The 27,297-nt window shown below is 41.5% G+C and overlaps 7 protein-coding genes across 7 annotated transcripts in view; 4 read left to right on the top strand and 3 right to left on the bottom strand.

Moving 5' to 3' along the window:
• Positions 1-256: 256 nt before the first annotated feature.
• On the bottom strand, positions 257-1,615 carry LOC134180926 (uncharacterized). The gene is made up of 6 exons (XM_062648108.1): positions 1,495-1,615; positions 1,262-1,417; positions 1,138-1,206; positions 944-1,069; positions 474-605; positions 257-407 (listed from the first exon to the last, which is right to left on the bottom strand). The coding sequence occupies exons 1-6, from the start codon at positions 1,613-1,615 to the stop codon at positions 352-354; spliced, it is 660 nt and encodes a 219-aa protein (XP_062504092.1). The 3' UTR covers positions 257-351.
• On the bottom strand, positions 1,417-2,950 carry LOC134181317 (uncharacterized). Its single transcript, XM_062648572.1, has 3 exons — positions 2,606-2,950; positions 2,086-2,226; positions 1,417-2,006 (listed from the first exon to the last, which is right to left on the bottom strand). The coding sequence occupies exons 1-3, from the start codon at positions 2,730-2,732 to the stop codon at positions 1,828-1,830; spliced, it is 447 nt and encodes a 148-aa protein (XP_062504556.1). The 5' UTR covers positions 2,733-2,950; the 3' UTR covers positions 1,417-1,827.
• On the bottom strand, positions 2,816-9,931 carry LOC134180927 (uncharacterized). Its single transcript, XM_062648109.1, has 9 exons — positions 9,886-9,931; positions 6,372-7,499; positions 6,048-6,302; positions 5,650-5,783; positions 5,443-5,583; positions 4,096-5,377; positions 3,891-4,028; positions 3,025-3,150; positions 2,816-2,952 (listed from the first exon to the last, which is right to left on the bottom strand). Exons 2-9 carry the CDS (start codon positions 7,474-7,476, stop codon positions 2,816-2,818), a joined length of 3,318 nt encoding a protein of 1,105 aa, XP_062504093.1. The 5' UTR covers positions 7,477-7,499; positions 9,886-9,931.
• A 208-nt stretch (positions 9,932-10,139) lies between these two features.
• LOC134181199 (trafficking protein particle complex subunit 2-like) lies at positions 10,140-14,687 on the top strand. The gene is made up of 5 exons (XM_062648428.1): positions 10,140-10,250; positions 10,548-10,633; positions 13,735-13,796; positions 13,870-13,955; positions 14,409-14,687. Exons 1-5 carry the CDS (start codon positions 10,161-10,163, stop codon positions 14,505-14,507), a joined length of 423 nt encoding a protein of 140 aa, XP_062504412.1. The 5' UTR covers positions 10,140-10,160; the 3' UTR covers positions 14,508-14,687.
• A 536-nt stretch (positions 14,688-15,223) lies between these two features.
• LOC134181119 (universal stress protein in QAH/OAS sulfhydrylase 3'region-like) lies at positions 15,224-17,373 on the top strand. Its single transcript, XM_062648327.1, has 4 exons — positions 15,224-15,563; positions 16,384-16,488; positions 16,822-16,922; positions 16,984-17,373. The coding sequence occupies exons 1-4, from the start codon at positions 15,248-15,250 to the stop codon at positions 17,185-17,187; spliced, it is 726 nt and encodes a 241-aa protein (XP_062504311.1). The 5' UTR covers positions 15,224-15,247; the 3' UTR covers positions 17,188-17,373.
• Positions 17,374-17,871: 498 nt separating this feature from the next.
• Positions 17,872-25,358, top strand: LOC134181216 (NADH-ubiquinone oxidoreductase 49 kDa subunit-like). Its single transcript, XM_062648450.1, has 16 exons — positions 17,872-17,948; positions 18,014-18,150; positions 18,207-18,310; positions 18,373-18,574; positions 18,651-18,763; positions 19,609-19,683; positions 19,740-19,817; positions 20,035-20,120; positions 20,498-20,570; positions 20,630-20,676; positions 20,736-20,787; positions 22,909-22,986; positions 23,045-23,140; positions 24,773-24,856; positions 24,910-24,967; positions 25,152-25,358. The coding sequence occupies exons 1-16, from the start codon at positions 17,875-17,877 to the stop codon at positions 25,187-25,189; spliced, it is 1,395 nt and encodes a 464-aa protein (XP_062504434.1). The 5' UTR covers positions 17,872-17,874; the 3' UTR covers positions 25,190-25,358.
• Positions 25,359-25,712: 354 nt separating this feature from the next.
• LOC134180980 (fimbrin-like) overlaps positions 25,713-27,297 on the top strand; it is a 7,707-nt gene continuing 6,122 nt past the window's right edge. Inside the window, exons 1-2 of the mRNA XM_062648157.1 lie at positions 25,713-25,837; positions 25,906-26,061. Of these exons, the coding sequence (XP_062504141.1) occupies positions 25,784-25,837; positions 25,906-26,061 (210 nt within the window). The 5' untranslated portion in view covers positions 25,713-25,783. The remainder of the gene's footprint in view (positions 25,838-25,905; positions 26,062-27,297) is intronic.

The raw sequence follows: 27,297 nt of genomic DNA on the forward strand, positions 1-27,297 counted from the left end.
AATTATTCTCAGACTCTCAGCAATGTATCTTGATAAGGCCTCCCAACCATACAATTTAATTAATATTAAAGACAAACAGTCAAATATGGTGGTGTTATAATATAGTCAGTAGTGATGCATTGGTACTCAACAGACTTGCATCATTAGCAGATTGTCTTGCAGAAGACAAAAACCTCATACTGTAGTGTATTGGAATTTGAGATAAAATGTAAATCATTATTGTCTATGAAGTTTAGAATATATTTGATATCAATAAGCAAACAAACATTTAGACATATGACAATCAGCACTAACTGTAAAATACACTTCATCAATCTTGTGACTGTATTGTGTTACTAATAAGTCTGTACCTTAATCTAACGTTCTAAAGTACTTCAGCATCCGAACTAGTCCAAGCAGATTCTTGACTAAATTTAGAAAAACAATTGATATCAATATGACATTACATAGACTGACTTGCTGGCATGTCTTACTGGATGAAATCTGTAAACCTTGATGCTCTTCTGGTCTCAGAGATTGAGCAATTCTCAGTGATTCAGTAAATGTTTCCTCAGCTACGTCCAACTGTGAGAGACGTATCTGACACAAACCGATGTCATGCAGCGCTGAAGCACAGAAATAAAATTACTATTGGTAACATCTGATAAATAACAAATAATTGATATCAACAAAATTTCCCAATCCATGTACTTTCATAAATTGAATCATGACTTAATGAAAAAGCACCAATCACATAAGCCTCGACACACACACACACACACACACACACACACACACACACACACACACACACACACACACACACACACACATACACACACACACACACACACACACACACCACATGCACACACAGGTATGTATAATTAACAATATTACCGCACAGTCTTCTCACATAACACAGTCAACATATCTAGACATACACAAACAAACAACTGCATACCAATAGCTTTTTGTACTGGCTGTAAAACCATTGTAGCAGCTTCAACTTTCATTTGCATGTAGAACAAATCTTTAGCTCTGGCATAATCTCTCCAAGTATATGCTTTCCTTGCTATTAGTTTTAGCACTACACATACATGAATAAATGTATCAACAATGGAAATATAAGCAAACTAGACATCACAGAGCTCATACTAGTGGCCTTCTCATCTATAGTCTCCTCATCAATTTTCATATCATAGGAAGTAGCAAGGTGCCTCAACACTGTAATCAGTAAAGTTATTATGTACTGCAAAGCAAGTAGTAGAAAAGATCTCACCATCCAGTATTTCTTGATCAAAATTTGAATGAAATAACAGTATGTTGAGAGATTTAGTAAATGCTTCTCGTGCTTGATGAAGTACTTGTAGTTTTTGTTCAAATGTTGTCTGTCTTTCTACTGTCCGTACATGACAAATTCCAAGATATCTATAACCTACAGCACAAATACAATTGGAATGCAACACACACACACAGATATAATAAACATTCAATACGCATATTACTGCATACATAGACCAGCGTCACGACAAAGTGGTAACTGCATCTGTTCTCTAATTTCTATAAACTGCTCTAAATGCTTTACAGCATCAGTGATGTTGCCCGTGAAATAATATATTGCACCAATCGACATGAGAACTGAACAGAAAACATGCAACCTTTAATATGATGTCATGTTGAGTCATGAATGTTATCAAACTATAAGCAATTTCCGCATGATCAGAAGTGTCCTCCTGCTGGTGCAGCTCTAATACTTCCTTGTAACATGTCAGAGCTTCACATAAATCACCTCTTTCCACATGTGTTTTTCCTAATTCTTTGAGTACTGTATAACATAAATAAAAGTTAAAGCAGTACTGCACAACAAAAAACGTTAACAGATACAGAATTATACTGACTATCAAATAGTCTGAAATGTGAATCAGACACGTTTGCCTCCTCAACTTTCCTCATCTCTTTCAGTTGTTCAATGCATGTTTCCATGTTTCCTAATTTCTTGTAAAATTTAGCAATGAGCAGTTTACCTACAATAACCAGAATTAAAAACAAACAGGAAAATAACTTCAGTAGTACACAAAACATATTAACAATTAATTCACGTACAATAGAAAATCTCAAAATTTTCTGATGCTGGTAATGACTGAGCAATAGACAAAGCTGATTTTGCTATTTCCAATGCTTCAGTAAGCTTGTCTTTTGATCCATTAGGTCTGGTAATCTCACATTCACACTTGAACCTCATGACTACATAAAGACATGAACAAATACAAAATCATAATTTTACTGTCTATCGATCTGTACTTTCATTCTACATACAATATAACATATCCTTGTAATCATATATACAGAGTGTCATTCAAGTCAACCATCATGGCTTTGAGTCTCCATTAACACTTTCTCTATCATAAACGCATGCTTTTTAAGTTTTAATTTCACACAAATACAACATGTCACGTGATATACAACAAAACCATAATGAAAGATTCTGCACATCTCAATACAGTTGACCCTGACACTCTTTAACTAATATTGCTGTCACTGACGAGCACTAGATGCTCCCCATTTTGCAAGCAAATAGTGAAAAATTGATTTATGAGAATTACAAATATACAAAATATCTCACCATCAAAACGCTCACGAAGAAAATTGTAATAATCAACTCTGGAAAGCAATTTCCATGACCTATCCAATAAATCATCTGCTTTTTCAAATTCTCCAGAATGCACAAAACATGTTGATAATCTTGCCATCACTATATAACAGAAATCACAGTATGAGGTCAATTTAATAAAACTTTGACTTGCCACAGCATTACATTCAACAATAAGAAAATTTATGATTCAAATTCTTTACCTCTGATCTGATCATGTTCCTCCATATCATTTAACTTTTCCATCACTTGTTGGCATAATTTCATTGCTTTGTCTCGTTTACCCCTCTCTAAGTAGTTGTCTGCCATCTTGCATTCAACTAACAAATAAATAAACTGCCATTGCACCAAACACTACATAGACTAAACAAAATTTGTCTTTAATTTAATACCAAAAGCAAATTCACGTCCAAGTTGTTCTCCAGAAGTTTTCATCACCAACATCCACTCTTTCAGATAAAACTTTCCTTCTTCAAATTTGTTTAGCTTGTGATAGCAATAACAAATGTTTCCCAATACTACAACAAACGGTAAATTAGAGTGAGAAAATATAACAAAATATAAATTAAAATGTAATAATTACAGAAAATATACAAACTACTAGCAATACAATTGGGTACTTGTAACAATGACAATAATGATCTATAAATCTGACTATCATAATCAATAAACAAAAACACCTCAAAATCTTTACAAACAATGAAATTCCAGTCTGAACAAAACTACTTACCTCAAGCTGATCAAAACAAAATTATAATTCAATTATTGATTATTTGATTATCATCACTAAATAAATATTTGCTTGTGTTGTCATCTAATCATTGCAAAACCATATCCAGTTAATGACAAGACAACAGATATAATGTCATCAAGACAAACAACTTATAAACTTACTAAAACTCAATTAACTGACTCCTTCCCCTATCTTCAACTTAATTAATATAAATGAGTCTCAGTCAAACGCTGTCAGTTAGGAAAATGCATCAACAAATGTTTTCATACCTTCAAATGTGTCAATAAACTATCCATCATCTCTTTAGTGTAAACTACATATACTATTTATAATCACTGGATTACGTCACGTATTTCACACAACATCATATTCTGTTGTATGAACTTTCTAACTTTGTTAAATTAATTGTCTTCAAACAACTATAAAGTACTGAAATTGACATCATCAAACAAATTCATCCAGAAATTCTCAACAATGCAGATGCACTCCTGGTCTATAAATACATCATCAAATGTCTTATCTTACCTCGTTCATGATATTGATATATTTCTTTCTTCTCATCTGGTTTTAACTCATCAATCATCTTCTTGCTTTTCAGACTCAAATCTAATGATTCCTTAAATTTCAACATGCAAAAACATGCCATACTCAAAAAGACACTTGCTAAATAACACAAAGTGATAACCAATACAGAACACATCTGAATTAACAAGTGAAGATGAAGTTATACCTTCTATGAGCCATTTGCGTTGGACCTCATCTGGAAAAATGTCAAACTGCATCACTTTGTGGTACCATTTTTTACACAAATAATATGCTGTGTCAGGAGGCTGGAAGTATAGAGAAGTAACACACGTACACCTAACCAAATCCAAGCAAGTTGGTATTTCTACATCAGCTACCAATACATGCTTAGCCAATGAATACGAGTGAGAAGCAAGTTGAAATGGTAAAGGACAAGTTATGTATATTGTCTTGTTCGGTAGATGAGACAGCATATTTTTACAAACATCAGTTAGTTTACATTCCATCTCATCTGGCTGTTGCTTGACACGTTCCATCACTGTTGACTGCACCAATGGATGAATATTCAAAGTGTAACCTTCTGCTGTCTCGTGCCATTCAACTAAATTGTGTGAAGACAAACTTGAGACACACAAACTGTATTCATAATTGGCACATTCACCAAACACAAGAGGACGAACGAGCTTCTCTGGAATGTCTCTTGAAGACAGAAATGATGCATATTCAAGTAGAGACAACGCTTTGGCATTCTCTCTTGCAACCAACTCAATGTCCATCTGCCATGTCAGATGAGCATGACTAGAAGACATCATAAAATTTCTCACATTTTTTACAACATTTTTGTCACGTTCACTTATATCCAACTCATCAATATTCCTGTCACTCAACCGTTTCAAATCAGGAGGCTGAGTTACATCAGCTTCCATTAGCACTTCATGTAGACGACTTGCTCTAAAGTAATGCAACAGTTTGTCAAGATCCAATGCCAAACCCTCAAGTTCAACTTCATTTCTTTTCAACAGTTTGTAATATTCCTCATAACTTAGATGTGCTTTCCGCATATACGTGCCTGCATGAGCAAGAGCAATTGCTAGCTTTTCTATGGGAGCTTCAACTGACAATTTGGTGGCTGCTGCTGTTTCTTGACTGTTGGACGGTTGACGACCAGACCACATGGCTATGGCTGCCACGGCATCTTCCGCTTCCAAACAACCAAGAGAGATGACATGATTTAGTGATTTCTGTAACACAGAACAATCAACACATCGAGTTGTGATCAATACATGGACACGAGCAGTTGAACGAGGAAGAATTTTAGGCAGAAAAGAGAGATCATCTGCACCATCATACACCAGCAACATCTTAGGAAGCTTGGAAATGTGGTTAAGCAGCACTGCATTGTTGACTTGTAATGAATTGCTCTTTAGCTCATCAAATCGACTGTGGGAACGTAAAACAGAAGGAGAACTTAAAGACAAAACTGTGAGCTGCAAATAGACAATGTGCTCATTGTTAACACAAAACTACCAGTAATGTGAGTCAATGTGTTTACATTGTGTATGACTGAGTTTGTCAGCGTTGCCCATGATTCTGCATTGAAATACAGCACTCCATCACTATACAGATGTTTACATTGAAATGCATATTTGGCTGCCAAAGATGATTTCCCCACTCCGCCCATTCCTTTGATCACCTAAACGCAATACACAAAACAATCGGTTGATATCAATGTTTCATTTACACTGACATGTAAACACACCACACAGCAGAATTTCAATGACGTAGACACTTGTGGAGCCTTTTCTCCCCACATTGTGTTGGACAAAATTGTCAACTCTTTCTTGCGACCACAAAATTGCTTTTCTTCCATTAGCTCATTGGGAAACACTATACCTAACACACAAGTAAGAGATCACACGTTAATGGTGTAAGTATTGCTGTGATTTATATTTTACAATTGTTAGTAAAGTTGTCTCAGCTCACCAATAGAAATCAGCAAACAATATAAATAAGATAATATAACACAACTACATCCAATATAAGCTTTCAGTAAAACGTAACAAAATCAGACTATTCTAGACTTTGTAAAGCTGCTTGAAAACATGAATATAAAATACAAATCTACAACACCAACATCACAACATTATAGTCTCTTACTTGCAATGGCTTCTTCCTTCTTCTGCTCTTCAATCTCATTTAGTTCAGCTTTTACCTTCTCTACAGTTGCATTGTCTCCTACCATTGACTGCCATTTGCATAGCATCATAAATGCTCGTTCCTTCTTTGTGTGAATCTCCAGTTCTATCATCTCAACATCATATGTGCTCATGTTGAGACGATCAGCCAAATCACGCCACTTCTCACCCACAATGTCACACAAATCAAACAGCTGAGCCTTCAATGACCCACAACCTACAAACAAACAGCAAATAAACTATATTTTCACATAACTGCCTGCATATCGTTCTCAACATTACGTACTGATCACAGACTTCTTTTCAGTGATGAAATGTCTCAGAAATGCAGCTGGAGTGGCAGCAGCATAAGCTTCGTAATACATCAGTTTGCTGCTCTCAGTTCCGTAGTCAGATATTCCCTTCATCACAACAGCTAATCCAGGACTGAAACTGTCTGTCGCTTGTTCCATGAATGAATGAGCTTCTTTATCAATAGCTTTGATGTCGTGATGTGCCATTTTTTGTCTCACTTTTGTCATGTCAAGTCTCTCACTGTCCATGAAAACTGATCCTACTGATCCAGATACAACTGTAAAACTTCTGTTTTCTTGTAGAAATTCCACTTGCTTATTGGCATACAACTCTCCTGCTTCAGTTGACTTGTATTCCTGTAGCTTCCCTTCTGCATACACTAATGGCTCATGTTCTTTCTCCATTTTCTCTAAAACCTCCATGACGTCATGTCTAGTAAGGCCTAAACGTTTACTTTCTATAATTGCAAGAAGCATTTTCTTTTTGATGCCTACAAAAAGCTTTTTCTTAATGCCTGCACAATCCTTCTTCTCCTTGATTTCTTCATTGTCTAAAACACACTGAAGCAGCAGCTCCTTTACATATCGTGGACTGGCACAATACAATTTAGCAGGAACATACGATGACCATTTGTGATTTTCTCTTGTCTCAACAACTTCATTCAGTGCTGGAGCAAGCATTTTGCTCACTTCTACGTAACGTGCACGAGATTGAACTGTTCCATCTTCCTTCTCTAACCCTCCACATTCTGTTGTTGTTCTCTTTGCCACCACAACTGTCCCATACTCTATTCCTCTCTTTCTGTCTTCTTCTCCAGCACAAATGCCCGTCATTGCAATCAAACCAACAGTAAAATGTTTTGCCAAGTCAGCAACAAGCTTCATACTCTCAAAACCACCACACTCCACCTGAGCTACCATGGCAACATTCAAAGGCAAATCATTCCATCCATGACATAAACGAAGGTTGTAAGGGAGATCAGTGTGAGCTCCTTCAAACTTGCTCTTTGTTTCGTGTTCAAACACGTGACGTGCAGCCTGCAGCTCTGACTCCCGAGGACAAACAATCAGCACATCAAAATGATCTCGTTTTGCCATCTCAACGTCAATGATGCAATAACCTACAAACAAATGATCAATAAGCTGTAGTTTTGTTTGACTTGCTGTACAATCAACTTCACCTAAATCCATAATTAATTAATTAAACACCATATGATAAACACTAAATTAACATAAAATGTGCATGTAATGTAAGGCATATTGTACATTGCAGATGCCAAAACTGGATGCTTACAATTTAAATTTGGTGGAGGATCTACTACCACTAAAGTGCGTTCACACTGTAGCATTTTCTCAAGGACACTTGAAAATAATTATGGACAAAAATAATGCACATAGCAAAGTCACTGGTTCTGTATTAGTATAATAAGTAGAACCTTTAATTCATAGGTAATGTAGATGTGAAAGAAGACTACGCTAAGTAAGAAATAACGCTACATGATTGTCAGTATGAATGCCTTACTATTCAGTAGAGCTGTGATAAAACATGAAAGAATTAAGTGTTTAAAAACAATCCAATCAACATTTTCTTTCACTTCTGGGGTGAGTTCACGCATTCCATCAAGGTAACAATAGCAGCTAGATAAGGACACAGCCCACTGGAAAATGTAGATAGAAATGTATGGATAAGGATCACATTACCATGTACAGACATGAGTTTTGCAAACTAGAAAAAGCTTTAGAGGGCATAGTCATTAAAAGAATTAACTTAAGGTCTGATGATGCCTTGGAAAGCTTTCATAGAGAACAAATGTGTTAGGAAAACCAATTTTCACTTGGTACAGACTCTAATTCAATTTGCGACTGAAATCGAAATGAGACACAATGCCCTTTATCTGAAAATGTATTGAAATTGTTGCATACAATCTACACAGAGGTCAAGCCTAACACACACACACACACACACACACACACACACACACACACACACACACACACACACACACACACACACACACACACACACACACACACACACACACACACACACACACACAGGTCTGTCCAAACAAATCCGAAACTCACACAATCTACCTAAGCACAGCAATGAAACTATGTCCTCACATGCAATCAAACTCTATTTGATCATCTCCAATCAGGTGTACACAACAGCTGCACATGCAGCAAAATGCGCGGGAATTTTGTGTAGTTAGGCTCTCATGTAATAGCCTACATACACCACAGTTGATACTGAAAACTCAACTTTCAATGGTCTTTCCAACAGACACCACACTGGATTTGGGAAACAATAATGTCCCCTACAAAACTTGAATGATTTGCACTAAATAACATGTACAAAGATGGTCCAACATGCTCTCTTTGTTCTCTATGAAATTTGCTGGTAAGTTGTCTATGTTGGTAAATGTAGATGGTGAAAGCAACCATGAACCCATATCAGTTTACACAAATTACCAGGGCGCCTTCCATTGGGTGTTTCCAGCCTCTGGTGAGATCTACTAACACCAAGGTGCGTTCACACTGCAGCATGAAAATAATGCACATAGAAACTCCCTTGTTCTAAGGTGAAATAAGTATAACTCTAGCGTAGGTGTGAAAAGAAGGAAATAAGGCTACTTGATTGTTAGTATGAACGCACTTGGTGACAGACAAGAAGACTTCAGAAAAACTTAGAAGTCTGATGTGGTGTACATACTAATCAGACATCTTTCAGAAATAAAACGAATCATGGACTACAAACTGTCTGTTGCTTGTAAGCTAGTCTGACTGTCCCTTCTGAGCTGTGATAGAACATGAAGAAATGTCTGAAAAACAATCCAATCAAACGTTTCTTTCACTTCTGGGGTGAGTTCACGCATTCCATCGAGATAACAATAGCAGCTAGATAAGGACACAGCCCACTGGAAAACGTAGATAGAAATGTATGGATAAGGATCACATTACCATGTACAGACATGAGTCTTGCAAACTAGACCAAGCTTTAGAGGGCATAGTCATTATAATAATTAACTTAAGGTCTGGTGATGCCTTGGAAAGCTTTGAGAGAGAACAAATGTGTTAGGAAAACCAAGTTTCACTCCATAGGGACTCTAATTCAATTTGCGACTGAAATCGAAATGAGACACAACACCCTTTATCTGAAAATGTATTGAAATTGTTGCATACCAGCTACACAAACAGAGGTGGAGCCTAGACACAAACAGAGGTGGAGCCTAGACACAAACAGAGGTGGAGCCTAGACACAAACACGTCTTCCTGTCCAAATCTACAAATACGAAACTCACACAATCTACTTAATCACAGCAATGAAACTACGTCCTCACATGCAATCAAACCATATATCGTCTCTAATCGGGTAATACACAACAGCTGCACATGCAGCAATTGCGCGGGAATTTTGTGTAGCTAGGCTAGGAAAGCTAAGAAAGCGCTCATATTTTGCTCTCCTATAATAGCGTACGTACACCACAATTGATACTGAAAACTTACCTTTCAATCGCCTTTCCAACAGACACCGCACTGGATTTTGGAAACAATAATGTCCCGTATAATTTTTAGGAGGCGCTGCATGGGTCTGGGAGATCGAGGCTACAGTATCAAAAACCCCTACACGTACATTTTGTGTATTTAAGCGCTGCACAGGAGTTGTATTATGGTAGATGCGTGCACTTGCTACATTTCATATTTTTCTGCGACGTAAAGTTCAACACAGTGGCGATTTTTATCCGGGACCTATAAATTGATTTCAACAGTGTTGCCTAAACATGTCTGGAAATTATTTCTTTGTAATTGTTGGGCATAATGACAATCCTGTTTTCCGTATGGAGTTTAGCAAATCGGGAGAATCAACTACAGTAAGGGAATTTGGTGTCGTGGATGTGTGTTGGAAGTTATGAGGAATGGAGAGGAAGGACACACACACACACACACACACACACACACACACACACACACACACACACACACACACACACACACACACACACACACACACACACACACACACACACACACACACACACACACACACACACACACACACACACACACACACACACACACGCACGCACGCACGCACGCACGCACGCACGCACGCACACACACACACACACACACACAATTACACTCTAAATTACATTTCAATTTTGTAGAGGGAAGAGCACAAACATCTTAATGAGTTTGTTGCTCATGCTGCTCTTGACCATGTTGAGGAGAACATGTGGACCACTACTTCGATGTAGGGTGATATGTGCAAATTCAAATGTGCTTGGACTCCACAGAGAGACTTCTATGTAGACAGATGGACAGGTGGACAAAGGCAGACAAAATTGAAATAGACACGAACTGACAGGCATGTGGACAAACAAATGGACAGACAGACAGACAAACATTTGGGCAGACAGATAGACATATAGACAGACAGAAACCAACATGTGGGCAGTCAGGAAAAAATAAAAAAAGAAATAAAAAGGGTAATGTATTATGTAGTAATTATTATGTAGTGGACGTTAGGTTTGCTTTTAGAGGTTGATGAAAATTTTATTGTAATGGAAATATGTATTGACAGACAGACAGAGAGACAGACAGACAAATCAGACAGACAGACAGAAATCCTACTGGAAAATGAGGACACTGCGGATGGTCTTTTCTCTGCCTGTTCGGCATTTGCTAAGGGAATATTGCCCGATGTGGCTGCTACCCTCTTTCTTCTTCAAGACTGATTGCTCTGCCCAAGCCAAATGGTGATGTGAGACCCATTGCCATTGGAGATTCTATTCGCTGACTTACAGCCAGGACTATTTGTTCACAAAAAAGGAAGAGTTTACTGACGTTTTCTGTCCCATTCAGCATGGTGTGTCTACAAAATGTGGTACAGAGTTGATAGCGCATCATATAAGTCTCACTTTGGAAACTAATCCCAACTGGATAGTTTTGAAGTCAGATGTTAAGAACGCGTTCAATTCTGTCAGCAGAGACCAGATCATGGAACAAGTTTCTCTTGCCTTCCCTGACTTGTACAACCATGTGATTCAAATGTATGGCAAACCCAGCTCCCTTGTCTTCATGCAGGGTTCCTCTACGGTAATAATTCCATCTGAGGAGGGAGTTCATCAAGGAGACCCTCTGGGTCCTGTTCTTTTTGCTACAGCCATTCATCCAGTCTTAACTAAGATTCAGAAATCCCGCTCTTAAGTACGCGTACTGGCCTACCTGGATGATGTATTTTGCTGGGAGGGACGAAATCTCTTTTGGCTGTGTTTCATGACTTGAAGGAGTTCTTCTCAGCTATCAATCTGCTCTCAGTCATCCTCGACTGCTGTTGAAGGGTTTGAAGAAATTTCTGTGTCTTGTGAGGGTGCACTCTTCCTTGGTTCTTCGATTGGTTCGATGTCATTCGTTACGTCCTCTTGTGTCACCATAACCCAGTCAAAGCTCTCACTGTGCGATCAGCTTACCAAATTGGATGATGTTCAGAGTGCAATGCTGCTATTACGATGCTGTTACGTCCCCAACCTTAACCATTTGGCCCAGACAGTCCATCCTGATTTGCTAGTTAATGCTTCTACAATCCATGACTCCGGGACAAAAGAAACCTTCTCTTACCTCTTAGGCTATGACATGGTTGATGACAGGATTTGGCATCAGGCTTCTTTATCCATCAGAATGGGCGGTTTGGAATGATTCCTTTGCTGTCAATTAGACAACCAGCTTTTGTTGCATCCTGGGCCAACGCTTTTACAGAGCTGCCATTCCGATTCCCTGTTTTACGACGTATCATTGACAGTCTCTTAAGCTCTTCAACCACTCCAATCAGTGAGACCATAGCAAGGTCTGTCCCTCTAGGAAAAATATCTCCGTCTACCTGCCATGTACTTGGAAAGTTCAACAAAGCTATCTTCTGTCACTGCTTCTTCCAATGCTCAGTATCTACTCGAAAATGCCCCACTGCCAGAGATCTATCCCTACACTATCCCTACACTGGAAGCGTTCGCACTCAGTTCTTGCGATTTTGCTTGGCGTCCTTCCTTCGTTTGGGTTTGCCCATCGCCTTCTCCAGCTGGACATCGACATGTAATCGTGGAGCTCTTATAGATGACAGTGGATACCATTTGCTGATCTGTAAGACTGGTGGCAGGCCGGTATGGTCTCACAAATCGATTTCGTCCGTCTGGTCTGATTGTTACCGTGGGTTGCATATCCACCACCGCAGGGAGTCGAGGAGTCATTATACAACCGCAGACAACAGACCAGACATCGTATTTTTTGACTCAGACATTGGAAACAACGTTGATCTAGATATCTTCCTTGCCCACCCATGGAGTAGTGACATCTTTCCATCATCTGCTGGTGTTGGTGGTGTCGCTGCAGAGAGGAGAGCAGACAGAAAGAAAGAGAAATACAACAAACAGCAATTACCAGGTGGAATAATTGCCACTGTAACCCCACTGGTAATGGGGCATTTTGGTGCTTGGAGGATTGATGGGTGGAATCTCCTGTGCAAATTATCAAAGAAGTCATCAGACAAAGTGGGACGACCAAACGCTGCAGAGTTTATCGACTTCTGGTCCAAACGCTTTTTCTATTCAGCTCCAGAAGTGTAATGCTAGAGTCATCTCTAAAAAGCTATCTTCGTTGTCTGAAGACAACAGATGTGACTTCTTTGCCACCCAGTACTTTAACCACTAGCTGGTATTGGAGGCTTTGCTTGTACACTGTAGTTTTTAAGTGTAGTCCTCATTTTGTTTTACACGAGTTTCATTTTAGCTTAGTTTGGTTGATGAACACTACTAGTAGTTGGACAGTACTTAGTACCCTGCATTGTGAAATGTATCATAGATAGAAGTTCAAATATATGTGATTGACAGACAGACAGACAGACAGACATGTGGACAGACAGACAGACATGTGGACAGACAGACAGACAGACAGACAGAGACACAGACAGACGGACATGTGGACAGACAGACAGACAGACAGACAGACACACAGACAGACGGACATGTGGACAGACAGACAGACAGACAGACAGACATGTGGACAGACAGACAGACATGTGGACAGACAGAAAGACATGTGGACAGACAGACAGCTAGGCGGACAGATAGATAGTCAGACATGTGGACAGACAGACAGACGTGTGGACAGACAGACAGACAGACAGACAGACAGACATGTGGACGGACAGCCAGACAGACAGACAGACAGACACACAGACATGTGGACAGCCAGCCAGCCAGCCAGACAGACATGTGGACAGACAGACAGACAGACAATGGCAGATTGACAGACAAACAAATGACAATTCGTTGATGTGAGTATTTATCCAGTTCTCTTCAGGTATCTACGGATTGTTGACAAGTTCAATGAGTGGTTTGTGTCAGCATTTGTAACAGCAAGTCGTATCCACATTATGGCAATAAGAGCTTGCTGACCACCATGTAGCTTGTGTTTACACCTTCACTGATACATTAGGTATGAGATATGTCATACTGCATGACATCAAGAATGATGACGGAATCAAGAACTTTTTTCAAGATGTTTATGAGCTTTACATCAAAGTATGTCTTTAGTGTCGATTCATGTTGACATTATAATGGTTTTGTATTGGAGGGATGCACCTCGCAATACACTAGACTATTGTATTAGAGGGATGCATCTCACAATACACTAGACTATTGTATTAGAGGGATGCATCTCACAATACACTTGTCTGCTGTATTGGAGGGATGCATCTCACGATACACTAGACTATTGTATTGGAGGGATGCATCTCACAATACACTAGACTACTGTATTGGAGGGATGCATCTCACAATACACTAGACTATTGTATTGGAGGGATGCATCTCACAATACACTGGACTATTATATTAGAGGGATGCATCTCACAATACACTAGACTATTGTATTGGAGGGATGCATCTCACAATACACTAGACTATTGTATTAGGGGGATGCATCTCTCAATACACTGACAGTATTTTTATTTGTTGTCCACATTGCATTTGTAGATTTCAATGAATCCATTCTATAAGATCAACACTCAAATTGAGTCACCAGCTTTCAAACGGAAAGTTCAGCTTCTCGGCAAGAAGCACTTACTTGGATAAGAAATCCGTATTATAATGCCTGCCATAATGACAGTGACATAATTATGTGGCCACAACCCACATTAGTCATACAGATATTGTTCAGTTATTGGACACGATGGAGATTATAATCTAACATGACATTTTAAATTTAATGACACGAGTTGTTGCTATTGCTATTGACTGTTTAAGGATGTGAGAAATGAGTGTACTTACACAAAATTGAATTTAGAATTTAATTAATATTAATTAATAACTTGTAGATGTTATAATTCTAACCATTTTCTTTCTCAAGCTGTACACTACAATTTTAAGTTACCATAGTATGCAATCATTCCATTAGATTTGTGCTGTTTGTATTTGCAAATTTCTAAAAAAATTGTTTAATTATTTGATATGACGCTATGCAACATTTTGGTTACCATAGCAATGATTGCACAATGACGTCATTTTTATAAGAAAATTTTAAATTTATGTAAATTTCGTAAATTTTATAAAATAGTTTTTGTAAAACTAATTGTTATTAATTAATTGTTGTTATTGTTGAAGGCACGTGACGTCACTATTTATTAATTTTTAAAAATTTTTTTGTCAATTCTACTTAATTAAATTTATTAATGTCCAGCACTTGTTCGAGTCTAATCAGACTGACGTAGCACGCAAACATTCATTTTTAGCCTAATATGTCGACATCCGGGTACTGAATCGGGCGAGTGAGTGTACATCCGGGTACCGGTCTAAACAGGTTGATCAGTGATGTCATGAGTGAGACCATGGCAGCAACAACAGCTCACTCCGCCGAGCAGCCAAACGAACAAGAGTACATCCTGCCGGAAACCGCGTCCGATGGCTCTCCAACCAACGCGCCAAGAAGACCAGACCTTCACTTATCGTCCGACGTCCGTCCGCGATCATCCAGCGACGCAGCGACGGCGGCAGCAATTTCTACAGGGAGAATAAGATCCTCTTCGTTCACCGAGGCCGCCGTACGGTCGCCAGTGCGCGTGAGACAGTCACCCCAGAGGCGAGTGTTGATCGCCATTGATGGTAGCCAAGGCAGCAAGAATGCGTTCGACTGTAAGTTGACGTCTTGATACGTTTGTAGTCGTTTCAAGACGTTTTCGTTTCGATATTATGTCAAATTGTGTGGTTTTTGATTCATTTTGTGTGTGAGACATGGGCGTGTCGTTAGAGGCAACGGCGTGGGCGTGGTTATTCGACTCTGATCGGGTGTGTTAGTGGGGAACGTGTAGGCGTGCTGCCAACGCACACAATGAGGTCGTAGATCGCTTTTGTTGTTCGTGTACGCGATGTGTGGGGCTAGGAGGTTTGATTGAGTGTGAAGATTTGTTTTTCGTCGATTTCACGTCTTTATGTGATTATGTGAAGTCAGACGATAGATAATGATGTGTGAGGAAGTACAAGTTAGCTGATGGCTTTATATGATGTCGATTTTGTGCACCAAAAAAAGATGAAAGGCACGTGCGGGTGTTTGCCTCGGAGTCCCGACATTTCTCTGTGCGCTTTGTTATAATGAAAATTTGCATATCAATCTTGTACCTTTCTGGTGTTGTGATATACCCAGTGTGTGTGTGTGTGTGTGTGTGTGTGTGTGTGTGTGTGTGTGTGTGTGTGTGTGTGTGTGTGTGTGTGTGTGTGTGTGTGTCAAGGTGTGTGTGTCAAGGTGTGTGTGTGTGTGTGTGTGTGTGTGTGTGTGTGTGTCAAGGTGTGTGTGTGTGTGTGTGTGTGTGTGTGTGTGTCAAGGTGTGTGTGTGTGTGTGTGTGTGTGTGTGTGTGTGTGTGTGTGTGTGTGTGTGGCGCATGTGTCTGTATGTGCACGTGCGTTCTTGCTTATGTTGCATCCTGTGTTGACTTGTCGTTGTGTCATACCATTTAGGGTACATCGTCAATTTGCATCGTCCCACCGACTTGGCACTGTTGGTGCACGTCTACGCTCAGCCATCACTCCCGGCAATCAGCTTCTCTCTCTCAAAGTTCAAATGTAAGCCAATCTTATTAATATCAATAAGACTGATGACTTAAATATTTCTTTGCAATCCAACGATGTGTACACAGTCACCAAGTGTGTCTGTAGATTTTAATTAGCAGTCAGGGTAGTCACCATCTTGCTACAATGTAGACCAACTGTAAATTTTCCGAAACATTTTGGGACGTCATACCCAACACGAGTTTGCTACCGTAGCTCTTACTAACACAGCAATGCTGCACTCAAATCACCGATGTTGAATAAGTTAACTAATACTTGATATTAAACTAGTTAATATTAATGATAATTTTTATACATATAGTGTGGATCATGATGCTTCTTTTGCAGTTAATATTCCCTACGACGTGTGGCAGGAACGACTTCAAGAGGCAATCGACAAAGCACACAAGACTGTCAACCAATACGAGGCCGTTTTCCAGACAAAAAAGGTTTACCGTTCACTCAATTTGCAGAGATTTGTCGCTGATGTTTCACTCCGTTGTTCACCAGATACGACACCAGACGTTGATGATGTCTGGTGCAGCTGGCGAGCTCATTTGTCAGGCTGCTAAAGAGCATCATGCGGACATGATCGTGATGGGCAGTCGTGGACTGAATGCACTCAGACGAAGCTTCTTGGGCAGCATCAGCAGCTACACCCTTGACCACGCCCACATTCCTGTTGTCATTGTCCCTACACAGAAACATTCGTAATTGCACACGCACAGCTGGAGTGATCGACGATTGAGTGAGGATGCGGTTGTTGAGTGGTAATTTACTGGATTTCAAGCGTCTTGTGTGATTAAGTTTCATTTAGTTTTGACATCTAGTTGCATGAATTCTTGAATCGACGCTGACTGTATTGCATTATCATTTTATTAACACTGCAAGTTAATCACGTGTGTGAGCGTTTGTGTGTGGCTACTATTAGCCTTGTACCCAGACCCTCTTGCGCGCCTGGACACACACACACACACACACACACACACACACACACACACACACACACACACACACACACACACAGCAACACACACACACACACACACACACACACACACACACACACACACAGCAACACACACACACACACACACACACACACACACACACAGCAACACACAGACACACACACACACACACACACACGCAAGAGACGAGGCTAGGCTACTGTGTGCCTCGTGAACCCAGCGCCTGGCGCATCCAGCAATACAATACAAAATATGCAATGCAATATAATACAGTTTGTGCGTTTGATTGACACTTCAATAATTTTTAAACAACATGGATGTAAACAAATTAAGTAAAAATATAATTAAACCAATTAATTGATCAATTCTAAAAAGCGCGGCTGCAGGTTTGGCGCATCGAGGCTACTTGCGCTTGCGCATTCTGTAGAAAATGGCGGCCGCTTGTCGGAGAGCGTTTTCTCTCACCAAACTTTTCCAGAGTTGTAGACCAGGCCAGGCTTTGAGGTATCCGAGATATCTATTAGATCTACATCAGCGACATATTGTGTGATGTGATTGAGTGTCTGTAGCGCGAGGTTCGCCTCTGCTCGTCAATGGCAGCAAGACAAGGAAGAACTGGAGCCTCTAAAGTTACCCGGGCCACTCGCCGAGTACACAGGAAACGTTCTCTACCCGAACGAAGAATCAGAAAAATGGGATATCGACGGTAAACGAATTTTTTCGATTTTTATTTATTATTCGGCCAGAAAATCGCGATATTAGAACCGGTGCCCGATAAACCCGTTCAGAACTTTACAGTCAACTTCGGTCCTCAACATCCAGCCGCTCACGGCGTCCTACGACTCGTCGCCGAGCTTTCAGGCGAGGTCACGTGATTAAGTCACGTGATTTATTCTTTAAATTTCATTGGACGTCGTCGCTATTGCAGGTGGTGCAGAGGTGTGACCCGCACATCGGGCTCCTACATCGCGGCACAGAGAAGCTAATCGAGTATAAGACATACATGCAGGCGCTTCCGTATTTCGACCGACTCGATTACGTCTCCATGATGTGCAACGAGCAAGCCTTCTCATTGGCCGTCGAGCGGCTCCTCAATATCGACATCCCAGTGAGAGCCAAGTTTATCCGAGGTCTCTGCCATATTTGATATCAACTCGATTTCCTCGTTTGCATTCGTTTTCTCACGTTTGTTCGTTGCCTTTCAAGTTCTGTTTGCCGAGATTACTCGACTGCTCAACCACATCATGGCAGTCACCACGCATGCGCTCGATGTTGGTGCGATGACTCCATTTTTCTGGATGTTTGAAGAGAGAGAAAAGGTAAACGACGTTTGGGCAGTTTGTCTGTTGGCATTTGAATGCTCGGACAGCAATAGAGGCTGTTGTCTTGGCGATTTGATGTCGTAATGTCTTGTTTTGTGTAGGTTGTGTTGATTGGTTTGTTGTGTGTCTCATGATCTGTTGACTCGTTAGTATGTTTGTCTGTCTCTTTGTCTGTTTGTTTGTCTGTTTGTTTGTCTGTTTGTTTTTCTGTCTGTTTGTCTGTTTGTTTGTCTGTTTGTTTATCTGGCTGTTTGTCTGTCTGTTTGTCTATCTGTTTGTCTGTTTATTGGTCTACCTATCTGGTTACATACATACATACATGCATACCTCATTGTGTGTCTGTCTGCGTGTCTGTCTGTCTATCTATCTATCTACAGTACCGGCAATAAGTAACCTAACATTTTTATCGTATGCGTATGGTATTGTATGGTATTGCGTATCATATATCATACCATCTGGTATCTTATCTTAATTGTATCATATATCATATTGCGTATGGTATATCCCATGGATGGTATCTTATCTTAATTGTATGGTATCATCTTTTATCTTATCCTATCCTACATGGTATCTTTTATGGTATAGTATGATATCCTATCGTATGGTATGGTATCCTATCGTATGGTATGGTATGGTATCGTATGGTATCCCTGTCAGCTTACTTATTGCCGGTACTGTATCTGATCTTTTATTCTCATGCCCAGCCACACATGTGCTTATCTCACTGTCTCAATTAATTCTTTATAAATAAATAATTCTATAATTAATTAATTAAAATTAATATTAAATATTTTTTGTAAAATATTTTTTAACAGTTATTAAATATTTCTGTTTCTCTTTAGATGATGGAATTCTATGAGCGAGTGTCAGGAGCGAGGATGCACGCTGCGTATGTTAGACCGGGTGGAGTAGCTCAGGTATGACACACGACCACATTCTGAGCTTCTAGTATGTGACAATACGTTGACATTAGGACCTTCCTTTGGGACTGATGGAAGATATTTATAATTTTATGAGGCCGTTTTCTGTACGAATTGATGAAGTTGAAGAGGTTGGATTAGATGTCGGGATTGTGTGTGTGTGTGTGTGTGTGTGTGTGTGTGTGTGTGTGTGTGTGTGTGTGTGTGTGTGTGTGTGTGTGTGTATGTCACTGTGTGTGTGTGTGTGTGTGTGTGTGTGTGTGTGTGTGTGTGTGTGTGTGTGTGTCACTGTGTGTGTGTGTGTGTGTGTGTGTGTTGGTTGTAGTGAGTCGTCTGTTTGCTGTGTAGATGCTGACTAATAATAGGATATGGAAGCAGAGGCTCGTTGATATTGGGATTGTAACAGCAAAGGAGGCACTTGACTATGGGTTTAGGTGGGTGAGATGGATTATGGGGATATGTGGTGGAACAGGCACTCACGTGTACACACAGTGACACACACACACACACACACACACACACACACACACACACACACACACACACACACACACACTGACATGCACACACACACACACACACACACACACACACACACACTGACATGCACACACACACACACACACACACACACACACACACACACACACACACACACACACACACACACACACACACACACACACACTGACACACACACACACACACACACACACACACACACACACACACACACACACACACACACACACACACACACACACACACACCAAAGAAGCATAACATTATATTTATGTACTTCAATGTATAGTGGAGTGATGTTGCGCGGTTCCGGCATTCAATGGGATCTAAGGAAAGTACAGCCTTACGATGCATATGATCAGGTGAGACTCTGACAGCATTCATGACGGCAGCAATGGTGTTAGCTATGTCATAATTTCAGGTTGATTTTGATGTTCCTATTGGTCGCCATGGTGACTGTTATGATAGGTAATTGGTTGTTGAAGTTATGTGTAGAGTTTTAGTGTTTGTAGTCGTATTGTGTGTAGGTATTTGTGTCGTGTGGAGGAGATGCGGCAGAGTTTACGAATAATACATCAGGTGATGGCCATAGGCAGAGAGACAGACAGACAGACAAGTAGGCAGGTGGACAGACAGACAGACAGACAAGCAAGCAGACGGATATACAGGCAGGTGGACAGACAGACAAACAGACAGACAGACAAGCAGGCAGGTGGACAGACAGACAGATAAACAAGCAGGCAGATGGATAAACAGACAGACTGACTGACAAGCAGCCAAGTGGACAGGCAGGTGGACAGACAGACAGGCAGATGGACAGACAGACAGATAGACAAACAGGCAGACGGATAAACAGACAGACTGACTGACAAGCAGCCAAGTGGACAGGCAGGGGGACAGACAGACAAGCAGGCAGGTGGACAGACAGACAGACAGACAAGCAGGCAGGGGGACAGACAGACAGACAGACAGGTGGACAGGCAAGTGGACAGATGGACAGACAGACAAGCAGACAGACAGACAAGTAGGCAGATGGATAGACAGACACAAAAACAGACAAGCAGGCAAGTGGACAGACAGACAGACAAGTAGGCAGGTAGGTAGACAGACAGACAGACAGACAGACAGACAAGTAGGCAGATGGGTAGACAGACACATAGACAGACAGACAGACAAGTAGGCAGATGGGTAGACGAACAGACAGACAGACAGACAAGTAGGCAGATGGGTAGACAGACAAGACAGGCAGACAGACAAGTAGGCAGATGGGTAGATAGACAGACAGACAAGCAGGCAGGTGGACAGACAGATAGACAGACAGACAAGCAGACAGACAGACAGACAAGCAGGCAGGTGGGCAGACAGACAGATAGACAACCAGACAGACAGACGAGTAGGCAGATGGATAGACAGACACATAGACAGACAGACAGACAAGCAGGCAGATGGACAGACAGACTGACAAGTAGGCAGATGGGTAGACAGACACACAGACAGACAGACACACAGACAAGTAGGCAGATGGGTAGACAGACAGACAGACAGACAGGTGGGCAGACAGACAGACAGACAAGCAGACAGACAGACAAGTAGGCAGATGGGTATACAGACAGACAAATAGACAGACAGACAAGCAGGCAGGTGGACAGACAGACAGACAGGCAGACAGACAGACAAGTAGGCAGATGGATAGACAGACACACACACAGACAGACAGACAAGTAGGCAGATGGGTAGACAGACAGACAAATAGACAGACAGACAGACAAATAGACAGACAGACAGACAAATAGACAGACAGACAAGCAGGCAGGTGGACAGACAAGCAGGCAGGTGAACAGATGGACAGACAGACAAGCAGACAGACAGACAAGTAGGCAGATGGGTAGACAGACAGACAGACAAGTAGGCAGATGGGTAGACAGACAGACAGACAAGTAGGCAGATGGGTAGACAGACAGACAGACAAGTAGGCAGATGGGTAGACAGACAGACAGACAGACAGACAAGTAGGCAGATGGTTAGACAGACAAGTAGGCAGATGGGTAGACAGACAGACAGATAGACAGACAGACAAGCAGGCAGGTGGACAGACAGACGGACAGGCAGACAGACAAGCAGGCAGGTGGACAGACAGACACATAGACAGACAGACAGACAAGCAGGCAGGTGGATAGACAGACAGACAAGTAGGCAGATGGGTAGACAGACAGACAGACAGACAGACAGACAAGTAGGCAGATGGGTAGACAGACAGACAGACAAGTAGGCAGATGGGTAGACAGACGAGACAGACAGACAGACAGACAAGTAGTCAGATGGGTAGACAGACAGACAGATAGAGAGACAGACAATCAGGCAGGTGGACAGACAGACAGACAGACAGACAAGCAGGCAGGTGGACAGATGGATAGACAGACAGACAAGCAGACAGACAGACAAGCAGGCAGGTGGACAGACAGACAGACAGACAGACAAGCCGACAGACAGACAAGTAGGCAGATGGATAGACAGACAGACAAGTAGGCAGATGGGTAGACAGACAGACAGACAGACAAGTAGGCAGATGGGTAGACAGACAGACAGACAGACAGACATCAAACTGCTGAAGTTGTTGTAACATTCTAATGTTACGTCACTTTAGTTGTTTTGTTTCCCACCAATCAATATAAAGTTCTCTCATGTTCTCTTCATATTTAGTGTCTGAATAAAATGCCAGAAGGCGAAGTAAAGATCGACGACGCAAAAATCACTCCTCCCAGTCGAGCAGAAATGAAGGTCAATTGTCTCATTCTGATTGTCAAATTTTAGTGTCATAATCAAGCTGCTGTTGTAGGACTCAATGGAAGCTTTGATTCATCACTTCAAGCTTTTCACTGAGGGTGTCAATGTGCCACCTGGTTCCACTTATACAGTCATAGAGGCACCAAAGGTTAGTTGAAGATTTGAGGATTGTTTGTTATTTAATTAATTAATTATAGATGAATAATTAATAATATATAATTAGTGTTTATTATCTATATAATTAATTATTTATTTATATCTAATTAATTATCTATTTCAGGAGTTTCCCCAGGAATTAATAACAACATGGCATTTTATTAATATTAATTAGCCACCGAGATCTTATCTTAAACAGAAGAAGTAACTTTAATTAATTAATGATTGTCAGACTTATTGGTGTAGCCACTGACATAAATGTCATGATAGCATAGTAGGAACACATGCCACATGGATAGTCACTAGGTCAAGGTGATGTGCATTACTGTCTTTCATCAGAACACACAACAAATTCATAGCAGCCTCTGGTGGATACAGATCTTTGCTAACAGCAGCCACACTGTAGGATATGGAAGACATGTCACACGTGCTTGAAGACCTGAACTGATTGGAATGCTGTCAGAGTAGACAGTTATCATGTAAGGATGTTTAGTCAGGAAGTGCTAACTTAAACGTTTAACCTATTACAAACATAGTGATAATAAAGGTCTTGGAATGCTGTCAGAGTATGAACTTATCATGGGATGTAGTAGTCAGAGGTGATAAGAGATCTTGTACAGCTTACTATGTATACTGTAGCCCTGTGAGTAAATACTTTGAAATTTTATATTGTTATTCCAGTTGAGTGGTTACACTCTGTAAATCGATCTGTTAGGGTACACTAAACAAGAATGTTATATAAAGACCTCACACACAGTAAACAGTTACCTCAAATGAGGGTTGACAATGAAAGCAAGAGTTACTTGACTACACAACACGTAATTATCTGCCCAAATCTACTTGACCGCAGACAAGCACCTAGTTATCTACAGGATTATGTGTACAAGGTTGCGTTGAGGAAATGCTAATTACAAAGCTGTGGGTGTGGTGAGCTGGGACTAATGTCAGCACAGGACAGACTTGTAACCCTGTAGATAATTGGATGCTGCTCTGCCCTCAAGTAATTACGCTTTGGGCAGATAAAATTACATGCTGTGCCTTCAAGTAACTTTTAGAATTCCTTATTTACCAACCACCATTTGAGATACAGTTATCACCATAGCGCCGTCACCACAGCGTGGCGTAGCGCCGTCACCACAGCGTGGCGTAGCGCATCGGTGCCCCGCTATAGGGAAACCCCTGCAGTAAACTTGTGTACCAATACAAACTGTGCTCTACCTTGGTCATTTGGTGTAGCACCATCTTTATCATGACGTCATGTCATGTGACTCGAATTCTACTTTGTGATTCGACAATCTGACATTCTGTGTTCTTTGTGAATCAGTGCAAAGTTGGAAATGTAGACACACTTTTTGTTTGCTATTAGACGTGCCTCTTACAGTCACATGACCAGCTCTGTACCATTGATTCATATTAATTAAGTGCATTTGATATTAGCCATGTGTATGAACAAATATGTGATGGACATGTGCTTGTCTGTTGGTCTGTCTGTGACAGTGTCTGTCTGTCTGCGACAGTGTCTGTCTGTCCGTTGGTGTGTGTGTGTGTGTGTGTGTGTGTGTGTGTGTGTGTGTGTGTGTGTGTGTGTGTGTGTGTGTGCTGATGGTTTGCTTGTGTTCTCTAGGGCGAGTTTGGTGTCTTTCTAGTGTCCGATGGCACGAGCCGGCCATACAAATGCAAGATTCGAGCGCCGGGCTTCTTCCATTTGGTAAGCCAAACTCATCTCCATCTCACATTCCATCTAATCACACCCTTCAATAGGCCGGACTCAATCACATGGCAAGCGGTCACATGCTCGCCGATCTCGTGGCAATTATTGGTAAACAATACGATGACCATATTTGGTCATACCATGATAGTGACGTCATTACACGTGACAACATGACACGTGACGTCATTACGCGTGGTGACGTCATGTGACAACATGACACATGGTGCCATGTGACGTCATGACACGTAACGTCATTGTGACTGTTGTGTGATGTCTTGTTGTTGTGTTGTAGGCACGCAAGACATTGTGTTTGGGGAGATCGATCGATGAGTGTCAGAATTGTAGTGTAGTCACCACCTTGTGTAGATGGATTGTTTCATGTGTGTGTCTCTCTCTGTGTACATACACACACACACACAGACTGTCTCTCTGATCTGTTAGTATGCAGATCAGTATGTAGCCTTGCCGTCATTAATATCAACCTCGTTTAATAATCGAATTTTGTCAGAATTTTATCGAATCTTTTTTGTGTACAATCGACTTCCCTTGAACTGTTGGTAGATTGACAAACTCCCGGATAGGGTTAGTACAGTACGTTTGGGTTTAATGCGCATGCGCAGTGTTAGCTAACTCTGTATCAAACAGCAAGTAAAGCGTTGCAGTTTGCAAAGTAAACGTTATAATGTGTTTTACCTCATACCGAGTATCCAATGTTTGGTAAACAAACGGAAGTAAAACATGCCCATATATGGTATTGAATGCGTGCACTCGTTACGTCATGCACTAGACAAGATCCGGGGTGTGACGGCATCACGCCGACTGCCGACCAATCACGACACGCCAAGACCACGTGGTCTCTACCTGGTCTCGGGCTATTCACAGAAGCAGCCGACGTCGAAAAATCGATTCGTACGCCCGACAAGAATGAGCGAGCTGAGCGACGCCGAGATTGCCGAGATTCGGCAACAATTCGAAGACGTAGGAAGCGATCAGAATGCGAAAAAACGGCTCGTGTTGCTCACATTTTGGGTTTTTCTCTCCGTCAGTTTGATGCCGATAAGAACGGCCATATAACGGTCACCGAGATCCGCGAAGTGATGAAGGCGTTGGGCGAAGACCCGCCCGCCTACAAGATTCGCGACATGGTGAAAGAGGTCGATCTCGACGAGAACGGCACGATCGAATTCAACGAGTTCCTCAAGGTCGGTGAGTCCCGTCGGTGGGGTGGTGGGGATCTCGCGTTTCGGGCGCGTCTCGTGGCGTCTCGCTGCGTGTAGACATTTGTCGAGACAAGAATGATAAACCGATAATTTTTCTAACCGATTTCCTTGCGCTCCTGAGGCGCAAGAGGAAGAACACTCGACGACCACGCCCACCTCAGATGGGTTGCGACTGTTTGGACGATCTGCCGGCGCGTTGCACCGCAACAGTAACCCAAACACGTGCATTCGAGTGTATACGACACGAATATGGCTTTCTTTGTGGGTAAACTTAGCGGATGACGTTCGCAGCGATTACACACAATAAGGTGGGCGTGGTCGGGTAGTGGGCGTGGTCGGTGGAATGTGAATGGTGAGAGCAATGGGGCAGCAGTTGGATGACGATGGTATAGTGGAGGTCGACATGTTGTGGCTGTGGACGGGCGTCGGATGGTTGTGAATGTTGGCCTCATGTTGTGTTGTATTGGAAAGATATGTTTGACATGTTTTGTTGAATTAGATTAATTTTATTAATTAATTAACTAAAAATTTAAATTATGAAAATTATTGTATGTTTACTGTGTGTGTTTGTCGTAGTGCGTTGATTTTTTTGTATGTGTGTCTTTGTGTTTGTCCATCTGTATGTACATGTATGTCTATTTGTCTGTCTGTGTGCCTGTCTGTCCGTCCGTCCGTCTGTCTCTCTGTCTGCCTGCTTGTCTGTCTGTCCATCTGTCTCTCTGTTTATCGGCCTGCCTGCCTGCCTGTCTGTCTGTCTGTCTGTCTGTTATTTGCCTACCTGTCTCTGTCTGCCTGTCTCTCTGTCTGTCTGCTTGTCTGTCTGTCTGTCCATCTGTCTCTCTGTTTATCTGCCTGCCTGCCTGCCTGCCTGTTTATCTGTTTCTCTCTGTTTTTTGCCTGCCTGCCTGCCTGCCTGTCTGTCTGTCTGTTATTTGCCTACCTGTCTCTGTCTGCCTGTCTCTCTGTCTGTCTGCTTGTCTGTCTGTCTCTCTGTTTATCTGCCTGCCTGCCTGCCTGCCTGCCTGCCTGCCTGCCTGCATGTCTCTCAGTCTCTGTCTGTTGTTTTGCCTGCCTGTCTCTGTCTGCCTGTCTCTCTGTCTGTCTGTCCATCTGTCTCTCTGTTTATCTGCCTGCCTGCCTGTCTGTCTCTCTGTCTGTTTTCCTGTCTGCCCGTCTGTCTGTTTGTTTGTCTGTCTGTTGTCCTGTCTGCCTGTCTGT

This window comes from Corticium candelabrum, chromosome 6 (genome assembly GCF_963422355.1).
Source record: "Corticium candelabrum chromosome 6, ooCorCand1.1, whole genome shotgun sequence".
Classification (NCBI taxonomy): domain Eukaryota; kingdom Metazoa; phylum Porifera; class Homoscleromorpha; order Homosclerophorida; family Plakinidae; genus Corticium; species Corticium candelabrum.

Coding starts and splice junctions, on each gene's coding strand:
- LOC134180926 (XM_062648108.1), bottom strand. CDS start 1,615: ATGTCGATTGGTGCAATATATTATTTCACGGGCAACATCACTGATGCT. Junction 1,207..1,261: donor TGATCAAGAAATACTGGATG/GTGAGATCTTTT, acceptor TACTGATTACAG/TGTTGAGGCACCTTGCTACT. Junction 1,070..1,137: donor TATAGATGAGAAGGCCACTA/GTATGAGCTCTG, acceptor ATGTATGTGTAG/TGCTAAAACTAATAGCAAGG.
- LOC134181317 (XM_062648572.1), bottom strand. CDS start 2,732: ATGGCAAGATTATCAACATGTTTTGTGCATTCTGGAGAATTTGAAAAA. Junction 2,227..2,605: donor TCTTCGTGAGCGTTTTGATG/GTGAGATATTTT, acceptor GTCTTTATGTAG/TCATGAGGTTCAAGTGTGAA. Junction 2,007..2,085: donor AAATTTTGAGATTTTCTATT/GTACGTGAATTA, acceptor TGGTTATTGTAG/GTAAACTGCTCATTGCTAAA.
- LOC134180927 (XM_062648109.1), bottom strand. CDS start 7,476: ATGGCAAAACGAGATCATTTTGATGTGCTGATTGTTTGTCCTCGGGAG. Junction 4,029..4,095: donor ACGCAAATGGCTCATAGAAG/GTATAACTTCAT, acceptor TGTGTTATTTAG/CAAGTGTCTTTTTGAGTATG. Junction 2,953..3,024: donor TGGACGTGAATTTGCTTTTG/GTATTAAATTAA, acceptor TTTATTTGTTAG/TTGAATGCAAGATGGCAGAC.
- LOC134181199 (XM_062648428.1), top strand. CDS start 10,161: ATGTCTGGAAATTATTTCTTTGTAATTGTTGGGCATAATGACAATCCT. Junction 13,797..13,869: donor AGCATTTGTAACAGCAAGTC/GTATCCACATTA, acceptor CTGATACATTAG/GTATGAGATATGTCATACTG. Junction 13,956..14,408: donor TTTATGAGCTTTACATCAAA/GTATGTCTTTAG, acceptor TTGCATTTGTAG/ATTTCAATGAATCCATTCTA.
- LOC134181119 (XM_062648327.1), top strand. CDS start 15,248: ATGAGTGAGACCATGGCAGCAACAACAGCTCACTCCGCCGAGCAGCCA. Junction 15,564..16,383: donor CAGCAAGAATGCGTTCGACT/GTAAGTTGACGT, acceptor CATACCATTTAG/GGTACATCGTCAATTTGCAT. Junction 16,923..16,983: donor CCGTTTTCCAGACAAAAAAG/GTTTACCGTTCA, acceptor GTTGTTCACCAG/ATACGACACCAGACGTTGAT.
- LOC134181216 (XM_062648450.1), top strand. CDS start 17,875: ATGGCGGCCGCTTGTCGGAGAGCGTTTTCTCTCACCAAACTTTTCCAG. Junction 19,818..20,034: donor GAATTGATGAAGTTGAAGAG/GTTGGATTAGAT, acceptor TTTGCTGTGTAG/ATGCTGACTAATAATAGGAT. Junction 20,677..20,735: donor CATGGTGACTGTTATGATAG/GTAATTGGTTGT, acceptor TATTGTGTGTAG/GTATTTGTGTCGTGTGGAGG.